This window comes from Aphelocoma coerulescens, chromosome 28 (genome assembly GCF_041296385.1).
Source record: "Aphelocoma coerulescens isolate FSJ_1873_10779 chromosome 28, UR_Acoe_1.0, whole genome shotgun sequence".
Taxonomy (NCBI): Eukaryota; Metazoa; Chordata; class Aves; order Passeriformes; family Corvidae; genus Aphelocoma; species Aphelocoma coerulescens.
In genome coordinates, this window is record NC_091041.1 from 6,289,048 (window position 1) to 6,308,177 (window position 19,130).

The window sequence follows — 19,130 nt, forward strand, 5'->3', positions numbered from 1 at the left end:
CTGGGATCAACTGGGGGGGTTTGGTGGGGGTAAAGGGTCGCTGTGTGGGGGGCAGCAGGTGACAGGGACACGGGGCTGCTCCTGACTTCTCCCCTCAGTGCTGGCAGCACCACGTGCTCCCAACCCGCACAGAAAAAGCCTTTCTTGGGGGGGAAGAATGGGTCAGAATTCAGGGCTGGGGGGTTTCGAGGCAGAGAAAACCCAGAGCTGTGAGTGCTGGGTTCCATCTGCAGGCGGCCGCGTGCTCGAGGTGGGGTTCGGGATGGCCATCGCAGCCTCCAAGGTGCAGGAATTCAACATCGAGGAGCACTGGATCATCGAGTGCAACGACGGCGTTTTCCGGCGCCTGGAGCAGTGGGCCAAGGCACAGCCACACAAGGTCAGGGGCAGGGGGGGCTGGGCCAGGGTTGGGGGGTGCCTGTGACCCCCCCAGCTCATCCCCCTGCCCCCCGCCCACAGGTGGTGCCCCTGAAGGGGCTGTGGGAGGACGTGGTGCCAACGCTGCCAGATGGGCACTTCAGCGGTGAGACATCAACAGCGGGACAGGGAGGGCGTGGGGTGGGGTCCCCACGGCAGAGTGGGGGTGCAGCAAAGCCCAGGGCATCCCAGGACATCCCTGAACCATGGAAAGGGGGAGCAATTTCACCAGGGTGTGGGTGGAGCCCGTATCCTCCCATGGGCATGGGGACAGGGCACAGCTGTGTCCCTGGGGTCCTTGTCCTGGGGGGCAGATCTTTGTCCTGGGGGTGGATCCTTATCTTGGGGACCATCAAATCGCTGCCTTCCAGGGATCAGAGACAAGGGGGGGCAAATTGAAATAGGAAAATAACAATACCAGGCCATGAAGGGGGATTTTCCCGGGACACACGAGCCCCTCAGGGTCTCTCCCAGCTAACGGGCGGCCCCCGGTGTTCCCGGGCAGGGATCCTGTACGACACCTACCCGCTGTCGGAGGACACCTGGCACACACATCAGTTCAACTTCATCAAGGTAGCACCGCGGGGAGCAGCAGCTCTGTGGGGAGGAGCTGGGGCTCAGAGGGGGAATTGGGGCCGGTGCTGAGCGGGAGGAGCTGGGGCTCGGAGGGGAATTGGGGCCGGGTGCTGAGCAGGAGGAGCTGGGGCTCAGAGGGGAATTGGGGCCGGTGCTGAGCGGCAGGAGCTGGGACTCGGAGGGGGAATTGGGGCCGGTGCTGAGCGGGAGGAGCTGGGGCTCGGAGGGGAATTGGGGCCGGTGCTGAGCGGGAGGAGCTGGGGCTCGGAGGGGAATTGGGGCCGGTGCTGAGCGGCAGGAGCTGGGGCTCGGAGGGGAATTGGGGCCGGTGCTGAGCGGGAGGAGCTGGGACTCGGAGGGGAATTGGGGCCGGTGCTGAGCGGCAGGAGCTGACCCGGCTCCCCGGAATGCCGGGGCAGGGCCACGCTTTCCGCCTGCTGCGGCCCGGAGGGGTCCTCACCTACTGCAACCTGACCTCGTGGGGGGAGCTGCTCAAGAGCAGCTACAGCGACATCGAGAAGATGTTTGAGGTGAGTTGTTCCCCTCCACAAAGCTGTGCCCGGGATGAGCCAGAGCACTCGATGGCTGTGGATCTCCTCCGTGGTGCTGCGGATGGGCAGGGAACGTCGGAGGGGAGCTCAGAGGGTTTTTCCCTCGGCTGCTGGCGCTCTCCCGTGTCCCTGCAGCTGCGCTGTCCCCTCTCGCATCCAAACACCCCAACCCTCGGCTGCTCCTCCCTCCCCTCCTCTCCTCTCCCGCAGGAGACGCAGGTGGGGCCGCTGGTGCAGGCGGGGTTCAAGCGGGAGAACATCAGCACGAGGGTGATGGAGCTGCAGCCGCCCCGCGAGTGCCGCTACTACTCCCACCCCAGGATGATCACCCCCACCGTCCTCAAACACTGAGGGGCCAGCCCCGGGGAGCAGGGGTTGGGCTTGTGCTGATGAGGAGGTGAAAAGCTCTGATCTCCTTTGATGCCCCCGAGAGATCTGAGCGGATTCATCCGGAGGTGGGGGGAGATTTGGGATGGAAGTGCTGGATTCCAGGGGACAAAAGGACAGGAAACTCCCAGGAGCCCCGTGCCCTGGAGGGGTCTTGTGGGCTCTGTGGAAGAAGATCCCACCCTGCTCTGTCCCCTCAAGACTTGAAATTCTCAATTAAGCTGGAATTTCAGACTGTGGGTCGGAGCCTTTGGCCAAAGGGGTTCCAGAACCAGCCCTTTCCTCTAAAAATGGGACCATTTTGAGAAATCACAGGTTGGCTTCCCACAAGAGCCAAATAATCCAAACCAGGTGGGAGAAATAGGGCATTTTGAGGCATTTCAGCTCCTCCTGAAGCAACTCCCCAGGGCAGCTTCCCAACATCTTCAGCCAAAGCCCACGGCAGCAAATCCCAGCCCCAGCACCCCCCCACAGCTCCATTAATGTTTCCTCTCTCCCTGGAAGGGATAAAGTCCATTAAAAGGAATTAAATACCCAAACTGCCATCCCTGGGCGATTTATTTGTTTTTCCAAAGTGTGTTTGTCCCTCAGGCACGGCCATTCCTCATCCCAGGCTCCTGGGGTGCATCCAGGACAGGCTGCTTTATCCCTACCCTGCTAAGGAGCTCTACATTCAGTTTTATTCATCACATTTTGATTTTAAGCATCGATATTTTACTTGTTCTGGAAACTGAATTCATTTCTGGCCCCTGTGCACACAAATATTATGGATTTATTCGATCCTGTGTAGGAATTACCAACAAGGAGCAGGTGGTGAGTAAGGGATGAGCTCAGGGAGGGCTCAGGGATCAGCTGGACATGTGTTGGTCTCAAAACTTCCCAACAAAGCTAAAACACAAGGTCTGGCAAGGCCGTTATGTCACGATATGACATCATTCACCTTCCCTGCCAGGTTGTTCAGACCAGAAACCAACTCAGCAGTGTTCTCAAATTCAGCTCCTGCTTTTTTAGCCCAGTTTTTCAACACCTCAGGTCAGAGGGGTTTATTAAAGACAGGAAAGCACCTGGACCAGGTAGAGTTTTATTGGAAGGCGCGTGAGGAGCCGGATTTGTGCGTAAAAGTGAGCAGTGCCCGGGGGGGGGCAGTGAGTGGGGACATAAATAAAGGCTATTTCCTGTACCAGATCTGCATCCTCCTCTCCCTCTTGATTTTCCTCTGCAGCTGCAGGATCCCGTACAGCAAAGCCTCAGCTGTGGGTGGGCAACCTGAGAGAGAGGAGAAGGAAAGAGGGGAGGAAGGGAGGAAGGTCACAGGGCTGGGACCTGCACGGAGCTGGAGCCAGCAGATGAGATGACAGCCCCAGGATTTATCCCAAAGCTGACTCCCCTCTGGCTTCGTGGCTGGCACAGGCAGGAGTGTAAAGAAACTAAATTGATGGTGTTTATCAAGAAGTTCTTTTATCAAACATAGCAATTCTTTGATTCCAGCCCAGGTGTATCCAAACCCACCTCCCACCCCACTGCTGGTGCCACCACCGGCACAACCCTTCCCTCCCCACAACCCCTGCAGCTGCTGCAGCTTCCCCACTGCTCTGAGACAGGAAAACCTTTCAAACCTACATCCAGACGCAGAGAATTCCCCTCTCCCTGCCCTGCTCCCAGGCAGAGCTGCCCCTTGTACCTGGCACGTAGATGTCCACGGGCACGATGCGGTCGCAGCCCCTCACCACAGAGTAGGAGTAGTGGTAGTAGCCCCCGCCGTTGGCACAGCTGCAGGACAGGGACAGTGTCAGCCCAGGAAGGTGAGCAGGAGGCCAAGGGAAGGTGGCCCTGGGCAGGTGGGCACTGCCAGGCTCGGAGCCACCAGCTGAGAGCTCACAGGGAGGGACTCGCAGGTGACACCATCCCATCACGAGCCCTGCCTGGCGTGTTTTCAGCTGAATCCAACCCAACGGAACTGTTCCCATCACCCCCACAAAGCAGATTTTGCTGTCCTTCCTCTCTGCTGCAAAACCTTCTGTTTTGCCTCAGAGCTTTCCCAGAATTTGTCCTGTTCCAGCCTGGACCGGCCACCCTCAGCCCCAGTGCGGGGGACAAAAGAGCTGTGAGAATCGTGGAATTACTCAGGTTGGAAAAGACCTCTGAGACCATGGAGTCAACCGAGTCCCCCATGGAGCAGATTCCAACCAAGTCCCCTCAGAGCAGATTCCAGCTGAGTCCCTTCATGAAGCAGATTCCACACTGCACAGCAGAAGCATTTTGAAAGCCAAAAGCAAACTCTGGGATTCCGGATATGCACAAGTCCGGCAGCTGCAAACCCCCCCCAGATCTATCCCTGGGAGGATTCACACACATCATTCCCAGAAGGAGCCTTTCTGCTCTGCTCTACAAGGCCTCTTTAAGAACTTGAAAACACAAACAAGCAAAGAATCCCCCCCACGGCACCGGGGATAACCCAGCACTCACCTCCCCATGGACACCACGTAGCGAGGCTCCGGCATCTGATCATAGACCTGCGGAACAGGGATATTTGGGATCATTCCCACCTCCCCCCGCCGTGCCCGAGGTCCCTGTGGTCCCTGGTACCTTGCGCAGAGCCGGGGCCATTTTGTTGGTCAGGGTCCCTGCCACGATCATGACGTCGGCCTGGCGGGGGCTGGCCCGGAACACGACCCCGAAGCGATCCATGTCGTAGCGAGGGGCTGCCATGTGCATCATCTCCACGGCACAGCAGGCCAGCCCGAAGGTCATCGGCCACAGGGAGCTCTGTGGGGACACAGGGGACAGGCAGGAGCTCAGGGACAGTGTGGGTGACACACGGGAAGTTCAAGGTGTGACGAGCAAAACCCACAGAGGAATAGATTCAGGGAGAGCTGGGTGTGCAGCCTGAACGGGTCCAGAGCTGCTCCCCTGAGCCTCTGACACTGCTAAAGCCACCTCAGAGTCACACAGGGACAGAGGAGAAGGGACAGATTGGGGCCTGAAGAAGGGACAGTGAAGGAGGAACAGCTCAGGAGCCCACAGGGACAGTGGTGGCCAGAGAAGGGACAGCTCAGAGCCCTGGAGAAGGGACAGTGGAGAAGGGACACCTCAGGGCCCCACAGGGACAGTGGTGGCCAGAGAAGGACCAGCCCAGCAGAGAAGGCAGAGCGCAGCAGACCCAGGGCACTGTCACTCGTGTCACCTTCCCCACAGGCAGAGTAGCTGCTTGGGGCAGGGACAACTCCAGCAAGTGCCTTTTGCTGGTGACCAAAGGGCAGTTCCAGACCCCACACACGCCCTCAGCGCCTTCAGCCTCTCTCCCGCTCTGTCACTGGACCCCAAATGTCACCCTCTGGCCACAGAACTCGGCCACGGGAGCTCTGAGCCTATTTTTATCCCTAGCAGGAGGTGCCTCCCATCTGTCACCCTCTGTCCCTCGATCCCAGGGGAGCACGGTAACTCCGCACTCACCCGCCGTGCCCAGTTGACCAGGTCATCGAGCTTGGCAATGACGTACTCGCCACGGCTGCTGGGGACGTAGGATTTCCTCTGGACGACAGCAGAGCTCTTCTGGACCTGGACAGAGCTGAAAGGACCAGCCCAGAGCCATCACTCTCCAGTTACTTCCCTGCACAATCAGTCTTTATCCCACGGGGCTGTGATTCCCTGAGGAATGACAATCCCACCCCCTCTGTTTGTAGCAGAGGATTCTCCCCCAGTGTGGGATCTGTGGGTTTGGTGCTCAGGCAGAGCCCCATGGCCATACCCCGGCTACAGAGAGCCCCCAGCTGCTCATCCCCAGGGCTCGCAGAGCTGCCGGTTCTCCCTGGATTTTAGCAAGGAACTGAGGAGACGCCTGACAGGAGGTGCCGCTGGGACGCCCTGCCCGCGGGAGCGGGGACACAGCCTGCTGTTCCCTGTCCCCAGGGCAGGAGCTGTTACCTGTCAGCGTGATCGGCCACCGGCGTCTGATGGAGCAGCTGAGCGTGAACGGGACCCACAGCACCGGGCCTGGGGGACAGAAAGGCCCCGCACAAGGTGACAGGGTGACACTAAAGCCCTCCCGGGAGCCCGTGCTTCGCAAACCCCAGTGGGGAAGGAGACCCCCACTGGCGCCCCAGCCCACCCCCAGCTCGGGGAGCCCTTCAGCCGCGGCTCTCTGGTCCCCTCACCCCCAGCCCCGGGGGCAGCGCTGTCACTGCCCCGGCCTCCCCAGCCCCGGGTCCCACCGCCCCGCTCCTCCCAGCCCCAGCGCTCACCGCCAGCCCAGCACACCGTGCGCGGGGAGCCGGAGACCTGCAACAGAGGACGGGAGAGCTCAGCCCGGCCGGGGGCCACGGCCGAGGGCCGGGAACGGCCCGGTGTCCCCTCAGGGCTCCCTCCCGGTCAGTCACTCCGCGGAGGGCAGAGGGCTTGTCCCGGTCCCCGAACCGGTCCCTGTCCCGTCCCTCTTCCCCCCCCCGTCCCTATCCCGCTCCCGGCCCCGCTCACGGCCCAGCGCCGCCATCTCTCCGCAGCCCTTCACGCAACCTCTGGCGCGGTGCACCCGCTAAAGGGCCCGGCGCAGCACCGCCTCAGCGCTCCGGCGGGAAACGCGGCCCGCGCGGGGAGTTCCGGAGGCACCCGCCGGCCCCGCCCCGGCCCGCGGCAAAACGATTCCAGGCGAGCGGGGCCGCCCCGGGGCCATCCCGGGACCGCCCCGGAGCCGCCGCGGGACCCCGGGGGGAAGGGCGCGGTCCCGGGGCTGCGGCGGAGCCGCGGTCGCGCAGGAAAATATGAAGCGACCGTCCCTGGGTGGGCTCGAACCACCAACCTTTCGGTTAACAGCCGAATGCGCTAACCGATTGCGCCACAGAGACCGCGCTGACAGGCCTTACGGCTGCCCCCGTGTCCCGCCTGTCCCGTGGCGCGCCCGTCCCCGTGTCCCGCCTGTCCGCTGTCCTCTGCCCGTGTCCCGTCCCCGTGTCCCGCCTGTCCGCTGTCCTCTGCCCGTGTCCCGTCCCCGTGTCCCGTCTGTCCGCTGTCCTCTGCCCGTGTCCCGTCCCCGTGTCCCGCCTGTCCGCTGTCCTCTGCCCGTGTCCCGTCCCCGTGTCCCGTCTGTCCGCTGTCCTGTGCTCGTGTCCCGCCTGTCCGCTGTCCTCTGCCCGTGTCCCGTGCCCCGTCCCCGTGTCCCGTAGCCCCCCCCCCCCCGTGCCCCATATCCCGTGTCTGTGTCCCGTGTCCCGTCCCCGTGTCCCGTCTGTCCGCTGTCCTGTGCCCGTGTCCCGCCTGTCCGCTGTCCTGTGCCCGTGTCCCATGTCCCGTAGCCCCCCCCCCCGTGCCCCATATCCCGTGTCTGTGTCCCGTGTCCCATCCCCGTGTCCCGCCTGTCCGGTGTCCTGTGCTCGTTTCCCATATCCCGTCCCCGTGTCCCGTAGCCCCCCCCCCCGTGTCCCATATCCCGTCCCCGTGTCCCGTAGTCCCCCCCGTGTCCCCCCCGTGTCCCCCCGCCCGGCGCGGCGCTACCGACGGTGACGGGCGGGGGGGGGCGGAGCGCGCTCGTGCAGCCGAAATAGCTCAGTTGGGAGAGCGTTAGACTGAAGATCTAAAGGTCCCTGGTTCGATCCCGGGTTTCGGCAAAAGCTTCTTTTCCTGCCGGGACTCGGGTTGCAAAAGCGCTGTTTTCACCCCAAAACATCCCCCCCTCGCCACCCCGAGGCTTCAGGAATTGTCATTTCCTCCCCCACCTCTGCCCCTGATCGTTTTAATATCCTGGAAACACACGCACACAGGCAGGGAGGGGTGAAGCACTGTGGGATGTAACGCTGGATTAATGATAAATATTATTAAAGAGATTAAATAAATATAAATTATGAATTAATAATAAATATGAGTTCATGATCTAACACCGAGCATTGAGGAGGCAGCTGAGGGAATGTGGATTAATTAACACTGGAAAATCACAAGCAGAGTGTGTACACCAGGCCCTTTTAAATAAAGCACAAGAACAGAAACCAGCGAGTTCATTTTCCAGTGATTATTAATGTGAGACAGAGACAGGATATTACAGCTTTATCTGATGTATAAAAACAATCCTCACCTGCTGGAAAACCGGGGTGGAAGCACCAGCCTGAGCACCACCCACCACAGACTAAAATAATTAAACAAAAGCAGCAAATCTTTGATGATTCACATCATCCCACTTTATTAGGTCCACGTGATTTGTACATGGTGAGGCTGAGCCTGGGGTCCAGTACCAGTGAGTGACTGGTTGGGCAGCACTGGATGGGGGTGGTACAAGGTCAGGGTTACCCCTGGAAGCGTCCAGTGCCAGGCTGGATGGGGCTTGGAGCAACCTGGGATAGGGGAAGGTGTCCCTGCCCATGGATGGGCTTTAAGGACACTTCCAACCCAAACCATTCCAGGGTTCCACAGCTGCAGTGAAGACGAGGTGAGGTGGTTCTGCTTCTGTGCACTGGTGTGGAGCAGGATCTTATCAGCACTTGAGGAATTTTGATTGAGAAGGGAACACAGGGTTAATGTAAAGAGGGGGAAGTTGATCCCCCATCTCCAAATTACCTCACAGCACCAGGATGAGGGGCAGGAAATCCCTCCCCAGCCTCTCACCTCCAAAGGGAAAGTGCCACTCACAGCTCTGAGTTAAGCCTGTCGTTAATTTTTTATACAATCCCATAAAACTCATTATCCCTCCTCACAAGTTTTAATAAAACCCTCACTTCCTGGCCTGTCCCTATCATTGAGGTACTTGAGATAACGGGAGTAAGGATTCCGTGGTGAAACTCATTAGAGGGCACAGAGCAATTAGAAGTGTAATTAAAATATATTCAGATAATTGCTACAGCCAGGATAGACATCTGGATCCCAATTTGAAACTCCTTCATTTCAAATCATCCTGGGTTTTACTGGACAGGCAAGGAGATCACATTTCATTATCACAGAGAAACCCTAATCAGGGGGTTTTATGTATCATTTATCATTATTCATCATTAATTAGTTCTTGGTGACACTGCTTCCATGTGCCACGGCTCCAGCAAAGGTGGGCAGGGAGCTGGGCAGGATTAAATTGGGAATTTAGATGAGAAAAAGACAATTAAAGCCTCCCTAAATTCACAGCCTCAAAAGAGGCAACAAACCAGCATTCCAGTGGTTCAATGTTCTAGGAAAAGGGAATGTTTTTGTTTAAGCACACCTGGATTCCCTCCCCATGGAATTGTACCTGTCATAACAACAAAAGCCCAAAGCTTTGTGATCCAGGTATGGATCCAGGCACCAGCCTGACTTCCCACACTTGGAGATACGTGCAGCAGGAAGGGTGAACCCCCCCGGGAGTGTTTCCTGCAGGAACCCTCTGGTTTTATGTCGAGAGCAGCGAGGCCACCAGGCACCACTGGCCACAAACCAGGACAGGAGCCCTTCCCATGCCGGGTATTTGGCTAAAAGAATCCCGATGGAAGTTGGTGTAGCAGCAGGCAGCTCTGCACAGCACTGGGGGGCTCTGCCAGCCCCCCAGGAGGGCACTGATGGATGAGGATCCAGGTGGATCCAACAGATCACAGGCAGCTGAACACGGCGAGGCCACGGGAAGCAGCAAGGGCTGAGAGCCAGCTGGGTCTGGGAGCAGAATATTTGGGAATATACACACAGACTTTACAAAGAATGCCACGTTTTATACAAATCACCACTGGTTATTTACACCTGGCCCCGGGGCAGCCCCGGCCACTCCTCAGCTCTCCGCAGGCTCCGGCTCCGTCTTGAGCTTTTTGCTTCCCAGGATTTGCTCATCAAATAACTCTCTCTCTCTGGGAAGAAAAACATAGATGCTTTAAAATAAATTTGACAAAAGATATCATTGTCCAGATTAAATAATCTGGACTCATTAAAGTTTGCAGTTTGGAGTAGCTCAGCTGGGACATTTTCCACGTTTTGTCCCTCACAGGAGGAGGAGGAGCCTGAGCTCTCCTGCCCTCACCTCAAACCTTTTCTGTATCCGACAAAAAAGGAGTAAAAAACCTTGGAAAAATACTGCAAACAAATCTACCTTTTGCTCACAGGTGGTCCTTTAATGTACTTCTCTTCTGCCTTCTCATAATCGATGTCATCCACAGCAGCAATGGCACAGATGATAGCCTAGAAAAGCATTGAATAATTAACAATAATAATCAATAAACAAACCTAAACTACAGCAAGGGATTTGAAACTGCCTCAGCTGAGCATATTTTGAGGAAAGGGTTCCTCAATCACTTGGAAACTTTGGATGAAACCACTCATTGTGTGCCTGAAATTCTTAAATAAATAATATGAACTTGTTCTGTGCCATCCCCAGGGGAGTGTTTTTATCCTCAGATTAAAATATTCTTCACATTAATTTTGTTTCTACAGGAGTTGATGTTCTCCTGGGAAAATTCCTGGGAAGAATTTCCAACAACTGCAAAAGCAGCCAACACACCACCCCCCACCTCGACACACACAAAGGACCAAGAAAACCCTAAGAAGTTGCCAAATTAAAATAAAAACCCCCAAACAAAGCTTTGAAGCATTTCAGAAGTAATTAAAATCCATCAGAAAACGATCAGTCTGCCTTTAAAAACAACAAACTGCCTAAAGCTTCTCCTTTCTGTGCTTAAAAATCAGCATTTGAGTGACTCATGCTGTGGGCAGGGGTGAGTATTTCTGCCTGGCTCAGTTCTGGGAACTTTCCCCACGTCATTCCACAGGAACCACGTCACACCAGAGGAAAAAATAATGATAATTTGTGTTATTTCTCTCTTCACAGTTAATTTCCCCTCCTTTTCATGCTCCCTCACCTCAGGTAAAAGCACATCTGAGATGAACCTGATGCCATCCCCCAGGATCTGGTGCAGGTTCTTGGTGTCCATCTCCCTGTACACCTCCTTCAGGTACCCAACCACCAGGTCCAGCTGCTCCTCATCCTCCAAATACGTCTCCACACAGGTCATGTAGCGGCTGGAATTCAGGAATTTCTTCAGCCAGCGGGATTGTTTCCCACTTTTCAAGATCCCTAAGAGATGCTCTTCAGCCCCTTTTGTCTTTACTATGAACTCCACCAGCTTCTTGTTCTCCCTGTCCCTGGCAGCTCTGGTCCTGTCAGGGAGGAGCTTCCTCGGGGGTTTCTGAGGGGAAGTGTCTGAGGAAGACCCTCCAGCCCCTTCCTCCTCTGTGTTTGGGAATGCCATCTGCACCACACTCTGGTACCCCTCTTTCCTGACTGGGTAGCCTGAAAGAGACACCACAAGAATTTATATTTAGGTGTGCAAAGAGTTTTCATATCCCTATCAATAGAAAATAAGGGATTTTATTGGTGAGAGAAGTTTTTCTTCCTTCCCTACCAAAGAGGTAAAAAAAACATGACCAGAACATTTATTTGCCTTAAAAATAAATAAATAAATATTAGGGAGTTGACATGGACTCTGCAACATAAGGAACCAGTCACAGCTCCAACTGTTCTCTGATTCCATGACCTGATTGCCTTGAACCCTTGATATTTACTTAATTTAATTTATTAAACCCTTAATTGCAATAATGGGGTGTTGTAAATTTATCAGCAGCCCCTCTCTGGGTCTGGTGCCAAAGTCACTTGTGTGTAAATGGTGGATCTACATTTACCCAGCCAAGAGAAAAATTCCAAAAGGGAATGGGATTCACTTACTGATATCAGCAGCAAAATACTCCAGGAAGGACCCGGTGAAAGAATGACAACCTAAAAACCCAAAACAGGTTCAGTGATCAGCTCCATTCAGCCCAAGAATCAAAGCTTGGGGTTCCCTTTTCCTGATGGATCTCAGGATGAGATCCCAGAGAAGCTGCCCCATCCCTGGCAGTGCCCAAGGCCAGGCTGGACGGGACTTGGAGCACCCTGGGGCAGTGGAAGGTGTCCCTGCCCATGGCAGGGGGTGGCACTGGATGGGCATTAAGGTCCTTCCCACCCAAACCATCCTGGGATTTGGTGATTCCATGGTCACCTGCTCCTCCTTACCCACTCGGATCCGATAGTCCAGGATCAGCTGGAGGCACCACTCGATCTCCCGGGAATAATTCTCCTTAGCTCGTTCCTACAAAACAAGGAGGATATTCCAGTCCCAAATCCAGCAGCTCTGGAAGAGCTCCAGCCCAGGACACCAAGCAGGGGACAGAAATGGTCTGTGACAACAAATTCAAGTTTCCTCAGAGTAAAACAACTCCTGCTGTGGCTGTCACAGGAATGAGAGTGGCTTTGAGGGGGTCAAGGCCCACATTCCTCCCCTGGCCATTCATATCCTGGATTTCCCGCTGTGTTTTCCCAACCCCTGCAGTTCCAGGTCTCTGGGATACTCACTATGAGCTCCTGCTTCTCCTCACAGTCAAAGTGCTTCAGGCTCTTCAGAGACACTGAGAAACTTTGAAAGAAACACAGTCAGAGGTGCAACTCCACTGCCCCATTTCCCTGGTTATTTACTGCAGTTCTGCTTCTCCCTGAAAATCCCATTTCCCAGGGAATTCAGGAGCACAAATTTTACCAGTTTTTGCTTCCAGAGTAAATTCAAAATATGGAATCTTCAAACAAATGAGAAATACCTGGTTTGGAGCAAAGCTAAAGGCAGCCCAGTGTTTCCAGAAAGTTTGGGCAGCACAAGTAAAACACTGGCTGCATTCCAGGGATTTTTTTTTCTTGGTTTTGTTTTTGATTCCTCAGGAGCTGCCTCAACCTGCAGCATGACAAAGCACCTGCAACCCTCACCTGACCCAGCCCCTCCCTCCCAGATCAACCTGAAGGGGACTGTCCTCACCCTGCACCAGGAAATGGGTGCAGAACATGGAATAACAGAGACTGGAAGTTCAGGATGGGATGAAAATCCACATTTACCCTTTTTTCTTCTCATTCGTGGTGCCATCTATGAAGAGCACACAGGCCCTCCGGTGCTTCCTCTTCACTGCCTTCACCTGGAGAGAGGATAAAAGCTCAAAAATCCTAATCCTGATAAAGCAGGGATTTTTTTTCCGTGGATACAACCCACCCCCTTAAATCTTTCCTTTTGTTGCAACTTTATTACACAAATATGAAAAATTCGAGTGGAAGGAACAACCAGGTACCTCAAAGGGGGCACTTTCAGTGCACAAAGAGCCTCCCCTTTCTTTTACAAACTGGGAGCAAAGTCCTGCTCCATGACAAAAGAATTGGGATAATCCTGTGCTCCGGTACAAACAGCACATTTTATGTGCTTTTAGCCCAAATTTACTTCTATCAGTTTTGAAATGCTTCTACTGGAAGGTCTTTAACATTTTCAGGGAGGGCAAAAGTCACTCCAGAACTGGGAATTGCTCCTTATCAGCAGGATATGAGAAGGCAGGAGCTGCTCTTACCACAGCTGGCCAGTACGGATAGCGTCGCAGCTTGCACCACACCAACATCCCTTCCTCAAAGAATTTGGGTTCTGGCATGAAAAAGAAGGGAAATTTTCCTTAAAAACAATAAAACAAGACAGATGCTGCCCCTCTCTTCTCCTCCTCCAGGAGAAACTCCAGGAGTTTCTCTTCAGTGCTTTTACAGCGACCCCAAAATGCAGCACAGGCAGTTCGGAACTGAAACCCAGCAATTTCAACCCCAGGCCCTTGCCCAGTTTGAGGGATTTGCATTTCATTCTGCAGCAAAAAGCCTGGTGGACCCAGGAACTGCATTTTATCCCGAGCCTGGACACAGCTGGGTTCTGGAATCCCCATGGATTGGAGGCAAACTGAAGCTCATGGAGGGGGAAGAGCCTCAGCCACGTGCTGATGTCTCACCTCGATGGGACAGAACACTGGGGAAATTCTCCTCCTCTTCATCCAGCAGAGGTGAGAGTGGAGGGAGGCTCTCTGAGGAAACTCTCCTTGAAGACATCCCAGAAGGTTCCAGCCCTGCCAACAGCAGCAAGATCCAGGGATTAGAACAGGATCAGCTTCAGGGCAGGTGAGACACACCTGAGTGTGACCCCAGAGGGGACAGGGGGTCTGACACACCTGAGTGTGACCCCAAGGGGACACAGGGTCTGACACACCTGAGTGTGACCCCAGAGGGGACACGGGGTCTGACACACCTGAGTGTGACCCCAGAGGGGACAGGGGGTCTGACACACCTGAGTGTGACCCCAGAGGGGACAGGGGGTCTGACACACCTGAGTGTGACCCCAAGGGGACAGGGGGTCTGACACACCTGAGTGTGACCCCAGAGGGGACAGGGGGTCTGACACACCTGAGTGTGACCCCAGAGGGGACACAGGGCCTGACACACCCGAGTGTGACCCCAGAGGGGACAGGCGGTCTGACACACCTGAGTGTGACCATAGAGGGGACAGGGGGTCTGACACACCTGAGTGTGACCCCAGAGGGGACAGGGGGTCTGACACACCTGAGTGTGACCCCAGAGGGGACAGGCGGTCTGACACACCTGAGTGTGACCATAGAGGGGACAGGGGGTCTGACACACCTGAGTGTGACCCCAGAGGGGACACGGGGTCTGACACACCTGAGTGTGACCCCAAGGGGACAGGCGGTCTGACACACCTGAGTGTGACCCCAGAGGGGACAGGGGGTCTGACACACCTGAGTGTGACCCCAGAGGGGACACAGGGCCTGACACACCTGAGTGTGACCATAGAGGGGACACGGGGTCTGACACACCTGAGTGTGACCCCAAGGGGACAGGCGGTCTGACACACCTGAGTGTGACCCCAGAGGGTCTGTCCCACCTGCACACTCCTAATTAGGGAATCCTAATTCCTAACTGATCATGTGGATAAAAGACAAAAAAGGGGAAGGAATGGGGCTGGCTGGTTTAAAGATCCTGCACCTGCTCATTTAAAAACATTTAATCTCAACTTATCAGAGAGGAGCAAGGGAAAACAACTGTGAGCTCAAAGGGCAGGAATACAGCTTTCCATGGAAAACCCTAAGGAATTCCAGACAGCCCAGGCACCACCCAAACCTTTCCCCAGCACTGAAGGGAGCAGCATTTCTGCTTCTCCACAGAATAGAAACCAAAAGGAATTAAATCAGCAATCCAAGAGCCACTTCCCCAAAAGCAAAGCAGCATTCCAAGATGAGTAACAGTGCTCAACACCCACATGGGATGAGGGTTTCCTTTCCCATGGGATTTGCCCACCTTCATCCTCCTCAGAGTCAGGGGCTTTATTCCCAGGCAGGTGTGAGGGTTCCTGGTTTTCCTCCTCCTGAGGCTGAGGGGAGGCACCAGAAGGCCCAGGTGAGGATCCAGAGTGGTTCCTGCATTTCCTGTCTGTGCCTGAGGCCACACCTGCCCCATCCAGGTGTTTTCCACCCTCTGCCCCTCTCCTTCCATCCAGCTGCTTTGCCAGGCTTTCACTCTCACTGCTGATGCTTTTCTCCAGCTCATCTGAGGCACTTTGACAGGAGGAATCCAGGGAAGTTCTCCCAGGCTGAGTTCCTGTCTTTCTGGGAGGTTCCACGGTGACAGATTTAGAGGGGACAGGTAGAGACCCCTCCTCAGGGGCCAGCTGTGCTTGATCCCGGGGGGAATCATCCCTACATCCTCTTTTCCTTCCTTGCTGACTTCTTCCCACCTTTGGCTTACAGGAGACTCCATTCCTCGTTTTGGGCTGGATTTTCCTCTGTCTGGGTAATGGCTCTGGTTTTTTGCAGTTGTGACTGTCAGGGGCTGGTGCCACACACGAGTCCCTGGCACCGCACCTGGAAGGGTTTGTTCCACCCCCACGTGCTCTGGCTCCACTTCCATGTGCTTTGGAAGGGTTTGCCCCCTTTCCACGTGCTTTTCCACTCCCCTCTGGAGCCACAGAACCTCCCTGGCTCCGTGCTTTGGGATCATCCTTCAGCCCACAGTTATTTTGGGGTTTTCTTTCCCTCTTGGCAGCCTCAGGTTCCAACTTTTTAGAGCGAGAGCGCAACAAGGAGCTGCGGGAGGGGGTGGGTGGGGCAGATCCCACGCCGTTCTCCCGGGAAAATTCGGGATTTGGTCCTTCTGCAGGTGGCACTTGAGCATCTGAGTCAGTTTGATGCAGAATATCCAGGGCAATTTTAAGGGAACAGCGATATTGCAGCTCCTCCACGGCCTCCCTCGTGTTTTTCTTTTGCTCTGATGAAGAAGAACATTCAATAAATGAAATGATCCTCGTTATCCTACCACACACAAAAATGTATTATTAAAGAAATAATAGATGTTACTTGTAGTGTTTCTTTTAAAGTTTTTAACACTTAAATTATCCATGACTCCCAAGGCAAAGGGTAGAGACACGTAGAGACCAAGCTGGAAGTGCCTCATTTTGAGGGAAACACACATTTCTTCAGCATCCCTCCAACAAACCACCCCAGGGAAGAGGAAAATGATCCTTTCTAACCAATTTTCCAACATTACAGAAAAGGAGAAAAGAAAATAAGTGAAATACAGAAGTTTTATCCCCCAGGCTGAGTTTCTGCAGGGATTTTACTCCCAGAAAAGACCCAAAGCAGCACATTTGGGCCCTTCCCTCCTCACCCAGGGTGGAGGCGATGGCCTTGATCTGCTCCTCCGTCAGGGGAAAGGTATTTGCAGAGCTCACACTGACCCTGGAACACAACAAAGGGGACTAGAACGAGCACCCAAAACACTCCCAGCACCACAACTCTGCTCTCAGCCAGCAAAAAAACCCCAAATATTCCCTCCCCCAAGCTGTCCTCGTTAGGGTTAAACACCTAAACCTTCTGCAAGTCCAGGATCCTGTCTCACAGGCACCTTCAGATAAAAGGATTCCTTTCTTTCCCTTTTTTTTTTTTTTTTAACCTCTAAGAATGCAAACAAGTGACAGGAACAAAGATACTTAACTGCTTCTGCAAGCCAAGGATTTCAGCTTTAAATCCCATCCTTTTCGTGGCAGCAACAGGACCGCTCCCAGCAACTCCAGGCTTGCAGAGAACCTACGTTAAACATGAAAAATCTTCTTTTAAAATCCTTGACCAACAGCAAAACGATTTTGTAAGAACAGCTTGACAGTGCCTGGGAGCAGCCTGAGGATCACAGAATGATAAAAATCCCAGGATGGACTGAGTGGGAAGGGACCTTAATGCCCATCTCATCCCACCCCCTGCCATGGGCAGGGACACCTCCCACTGTCCGAGGCTGCTCCAAGCCCCATCCAGCCTGGCCTTGGGCACTTCCAGGGATGGGGCAGCCACAGCTTCTCTGGGAAATCCATTCCAGGGTGTCCCCACCCTCACAGGGAACAATTCCTCCCCCAATATCCCATCCAACCCCACCCTCTGGCAGTGGGAAGTTATTCCCCCCTTGTCCCATCACTCCAGGCCCTCTCCATTTTTCCTGCTGGCTCCTCCAGCATTGGAGGCATCTCCACAGATCAGCTCAGACAAGTTCAGACACGTTTGCTGGGACCTCTCCCTTCCCTCTTGCTCCGTTTCAGCCCTCTCCAAGCAACAGCCACAAACATTTCCTCATTCCTCGTTACCTTGGCTGGCCACAAACGCCTCTTCCACTTGCAGAGAACAAACTCTTGGTCGGTCATGGCTGAGCTTCACGTGGAAAAGGGCAATTCCAGGGTGTTCTGAGGGGAAAAAAAAAAGGGAATAAAGGTGTCACCCACCGTGGTCCATTCTGGTCTTCATTTTTGTCTTCATTTTTTTAAGGAAACACAAGATTTGATCAAACCTGCTATTCCAGTTATTATTATTTAGCTTTGGGATCACTGCACTGATATCACCCCGCAGCATTCTCCAAAATTAAACCTTAAATTCCATTTTTCTGTAGAAACTGTGGCTGCCCCATCCCTGGAAGTGCCCAAGGCCAGGCTGGACGAGGCTTGGAGCAACCTGGGATAGGGGAAGGTGTCCCTGGGGATGGGACTGGATGGGCTTTAAGGTCCTTTCAACCCAAACCATCCCAGGATTCAAGAATTCTGTAATTCCAGGAGCATAAGTGGGTCTCACTGAGTGTGTTGGGTGAGGAAAATACCATCAGGAATTTAACACTGCAGCCATGGGCCTGCCCCATCTGCAGCTTCCTGTGACCAAACCCTGAAAATAGGGAACTACGCCCTAAAGATAACGAGCTGGATACTTTTTACACACAATTTGATCCTAGTTTTTACACATGATTTGCAACAGAAACCTGAGCGGCCTCAGAGCTCTCAGGGGTTCCTCAAGCACTCGGGGGGGGGGGAGAAAAAAAGAAACAAAAAAACCAGCAACATATTAAAGACAAGATCTTCCTGTACTTACAAGGTCCGGGTGCTGGGATCGCCGGGGCTCCGGGATCGCGGCCCTGCGGCGGCGGAGGGAGGGACGAGGGGCCGTTAGTGCCGCCCGGAACGGCGGGGCCGGTGCGGGACCCCCGTGAGGCGGTGCGGGGACAGCGGGAACCGCCCGGCCCCCAACACCCACCTGAGGGGAGGGACGGGACGCCCAAACCCCCCCACAGTGAGGGAAGGGACGGGACCCCCCCCAAACCTCCTCCGTTGAGGGGAGTGACCTCCCCCCCCTTCCCAGTCCCACACCCTCGGTGAGGGACGGGACCCCCAAACCCGAGCCGGTGAGGGGAGGGACGGGACCCCCCCCCAGATCCCCCTCCATGAGGGATGGGACTCCCAAACCCCCCTCTGTGAGGGATGGACCCCTCCAAGCGCCTCGGTTAGGGGAGGAACGGGACCCCTGCAAACCCTCCCCTGACGGGGGACGCCACCCCAAATCCTCCCCGGTGAGGGGAGGGACGGGAGCCCTCCAAAACGCCGCGGTGAGGGAAGGGACGGAACCTTCGCTTCGCCCGGTCAGAGGACGGACGGGACTCCCAAACCCAACCCCGGTCCCAGTGATAGCCCCCAGACCCTCGTGTCGTCCCCAGACCCCGCTTTGAGGGGGGGGGAACGGGGGAGGGGGCACCATTACCGTGCGCGCTCCCGACAACGCCGCCCCCCGCGCGCCGCCGCCCTCCACGTGAGGGTCTGCGCATGCGCCGCGCGCCGCCCGGCACCGCCCCCTCGGGCCAATCAGCGAGCGCCGCCTGGCGCCCCGCCCTCCCCGCCGCGGCCAAAACACCCGGCTCAGCCAATCGGAGAGCCCGCTGCCACCGTAGCCACGCCCACCTCGTCTTCTATTGGAGCGTTGGGCGGAAGTCGCTCCCACTCTGGGTAGGGCGGCATGGCAACGGGATGAGTGACGTCATCACCGCCATCAGTGACGTCATTTAACAATTTGGGGTGGACGGAG

General features: G+C 55.3%; 3 protein-coding genes and 2 non-coding genes across 6 annotated transcripts in view; 2 read left to right on the top strand and 3 right to left on the bottom strand.

Annotated features, from left to right (window-relative positions):
* Window positions 1-2,470, top strand: part of GAMT (guanidinoacetate N-methyltransferase) — a 5,395-nt gene extending 2,925 nt beyond the window's left edge. The window contains exons 3-7 of the mRNA XM_068997038.1: window positions 234-379; window positions 460-523; window positions 923-990; window positions 1,413-1,523; window positions 1,755-2,470. Coding sequence (XP_068853139.1) covers window positions 234-379; window positions 460-523; window positions 923-990; window positions 1,413-1,523; window positions 1,755-1,895 — 530 coding nt within the window. The 3' untranslated portion in view covers window positions 1,896-2,470. The remainder of the gene's footprint in view (window positions 1-233; window positions 380-459; window positions 524-922; window positions 991-1,412; window positions 1,524-1,754) is intronic.
* Window positions 2,471-2,996: 526 nt separating this feature from the next.
* On the bottom strand, window positions 2,997-6,493 carry NDUFS7 (NADH:ubiquinone oxidoreductase core subunit S7). Its single transcript, XM_068997037.1, has 8 exons — window positions 6,405-6,493; window positions 6,173-6,209; window positions 5,856-5,924; window positions 5,385-5,499; window positions 4,518-4,697; window positions 4,398-4,444; window positions 3,613-3,701; window positions 2,997-3,197 (listed from the first exon to the last, which is right to left on the bottom strand). Exons 1-8 carry the CDS (start codon window positions 6,418-6,420, stop codon window positions 3,100-3,102), a joined length of 651 nt encoding a protein of 216 aa, XP_068853138.1. The 5' UTR covers window positions 6,421-6,493; the 3' UTR covers window positions 2,997-3,099.
* Window positions 6,494-6,698: 205 nt separating this feature from the next.
* On the bottom strand, window positions 6,699-6,772 carry TRNAN-GUU (transfer RNA asparagine (anticodon GUU)). Its single transcript has one exon. It is a non-coding gene; the product is annotated as a tRNA-Asn (tRNA).
* A 686-nt stretch (window positions 6,773-7,458) lies between these two features.
* TRNAF-GAA (transfer RNA phenylalanine (anticodon GAA)) lies at window positions 7,459-7,531 on the top strand. The gene has a single exon. It is a non-coding gene; the product is annotated as a tRNA-Phe (tRNA).
* Window positions 7,532-8,072: 541 nt separating this feature from the next.
* Window positions 8,073-18,878, bottom strand: PWWP3A (PWWP domain containing 3A, DNA repair factor). 2 transcript variants are annotated; one of them, XM_068997150.1, is made up of 15 exons: window positions 18,810-18,878; window positions 18,147-18,189; window positions 17,378-17,473; window positions 16,741-16,832; window positions 16,414-16,484; window positions 15,049-16,014; window positions 13,692-13,805; window positions 13,272-13,342; window positions 12,775-12,851; window positions 12,247-12,307; window positions 11,908-11,983; window positions 11,581-11,631; window positions 10,718-11,148; window positions 9,952-10,040; window positions 8,073-9,712 (listed from the first exon to the last, which is right to left on the bottom strand). In XM_068997150.1, exons 3-15 carry the CDS (start codon window positions 17,432-17,434, stop codon window positions 9,637-9,639), a joined length of 2,232 nt encoding a protein of 743 aa, XP_068853251.1. In that variant the 5' UTR covers window positions 17,435-17,473; window positions 18,147-18,189; window positions 18,810-18,878; the 3' UTR covers window positions 8,073-9,636. The 2 variants fall into 2 exon arrangements, with proteins under 2 accessions (XP_068853251.1, XP_068853252.1); XM_068997151.1 differs by lacking the exon at window positions 18,810-18,878 and adding an exon at window positions 18,677-18,768.
* Between the last annotated feature and the right edge of the window lie 252 nt (window positions 18,879-19,130).